Genomic DNA, 1,724 nt, shown 5'->3' on the forward strand with positions numbered 1-1,724 from the left:
TCTAATTAAAGAGATTTTTACTAGCTCTGAATGAGATTATCTACATGGCTTAAAAGCAGATATTTTGTGTAACCAGGACTATAGGTATGGTAACTGTAGACCTATTCTAACAGATGATTAATATAGTTTTCTCCCTTCTACCTCTTTCCCATTTGAATATCATTTCACTTTGGGATTTAATACATTGTGTATACATAATATGAAAAAAACTAAAATAGTTTGAAATGCACAGCCAATTGTGACCTCATCTGGAACCGAACTATTCAGGCTAGTTCCTGTGAAAATAAACATCCAACTCAGAAAAATCAGCAAAATATCTGCTTTACTACTTGGCATAAACCTAACTTGGAAAGTCCAGATTAACCTAATTATTGCAAAATGAAAAGGGGTAAAAGGTGAGGTTACATAATCAACAGAGGAACTAACAGTGTCTCCTGACTAGAGATACAGATGTGAATAAATTTTAAAGGATAGTTTTGCATATACATCTCATTTATGAACCACTGTACCTTATTGTCTTTCAAATTAAACAGTACATATTGGCCATATATGATTGTTCAACACAGCACAACAATTACCCCTTTCTCCCGGTGGTTTGCACATTAAGACAATGAAATGTCTTCACCAAACTTTCCCCTCCTTACTTAATCAGACAATTTCCAACTTCTGAAAAAGCCAAATATCTTTAAAATAATATATACAATAGCGTGTATCTCTAGAGGAAAAGTAGAGTACTGTTTTGGGGGGGAGGGGGTGGGGGTAAGGACAAGCATCCACTCTATTAAAACCTCCAGCAGTCTTGTAAGATGTCTATCCTCACGGCAGAGCAATACTGCATGATGCTCCTACTCTTCCTTGCAGAACTGATTCTGATTACAAGTTTTCTGGATGTCAATATGGCCCTAGCGCAAGTGGTCCGGTCGTTGGTATGTCTGGTTAGCCAGGCTCTGGTGGATAGGTGGCTGGAAGCATCGCACGTGTTCCACTGGGAGGTTATCAGGGTCACTCGTCTTCAAGTATTTGTTTAAAACAGCGAAGATTTGAGAGTTAAGCACCTGGAACCGCCGGATGCGATCACACATTCTCTTCAATTGCTGAATGGGAAGGAAGAGGATACTTATAAATGTCTTAATCTAACATAAGAAATAAAGAAATACAGACAAATATACTCACTCTCACTTCTATGCTTATGGCCACCAGCAAAAATGGGTAAAACCACTTGCAATGCTGTAGATGGCATCCCCACACTAGGCAATGTATCGTAATGCACAATTCAGAGTGGTGGAAACAGGTTAGGTAATCATTAGGTGATCTTGCCCTTTAACTCTTGACCTTAACAGCACTTCTACAACACTGGGTCTCTTCATGTGCCTTACCCTCAGGCCATGTCTTGCTTCCCAGTTATATTATTGTTTCCCTGTGAAACTTTTCTCTTCTTGGTGCTATGTATTAGTATTTTCCAAACAAGACTCAAGGCATGTGGTATGTATGTGGCTGGACCATGCAACTGCTGTCTAAGCCAAGCCATTCTACCAAGTACGTGGGAAGTCAACTTAGCCAACAGGAGTTGAAAGGCAGACACCCACTGGTGGACACTGGTCCACAGCTGATGCAAGTTGCATACTCCTCTTCCCCAACATCTACACTAGCTAGTGCATGGTTTGGAATAGAGAATAAGGGACCTATTGTTATGTGATCTCACCCCTCTGTCTTCAATGCAAGCA

At 40.0% G+C, this 1,724-nt stretch overlaps 1 protein-coding gene across 5 annotated transcripts in view; it reads right to left on the bottom strand.

Annotated features, from left to right (window-relative positions):
* Positions 1–1,724, bottom strand: part of LOC119591312 (cytoplasmic FMR1-interacting protein-like) — a 50,156-nt gene continuing 48,432 nt past the window's right edge. For all 5 annotated transcript variants that reach the window (XM_037940040.1, XM_037940039.1, XM_037940043.1 and 2 more), the window contains one exon: positions 1–1,094. In XM_037940040.1, coding sequence (XP_037795968.1) covers positions 903–1,094 — 192 coding nt within the window. In that variant the 3' untranslated portion in view covers positions 1–902. The remainder of the gene's footprint in view (positions 1,095–1,724) is intronic.

Source organism: Penaeus monodon, chromosome 28 (genome assembly GCF_015228065.2).
Source record: "Penaeus monodon isolate SGIC_2016 chromosome 28, NSTDA_Pmon_1, whole genome shotgun sequence".
Lineage (NCBI taxonomy): Eukaryota > Metazoa > Arthropoda > Malacostraca > Decapoda > Penaeidae > Penaeus > Penaeus monodon.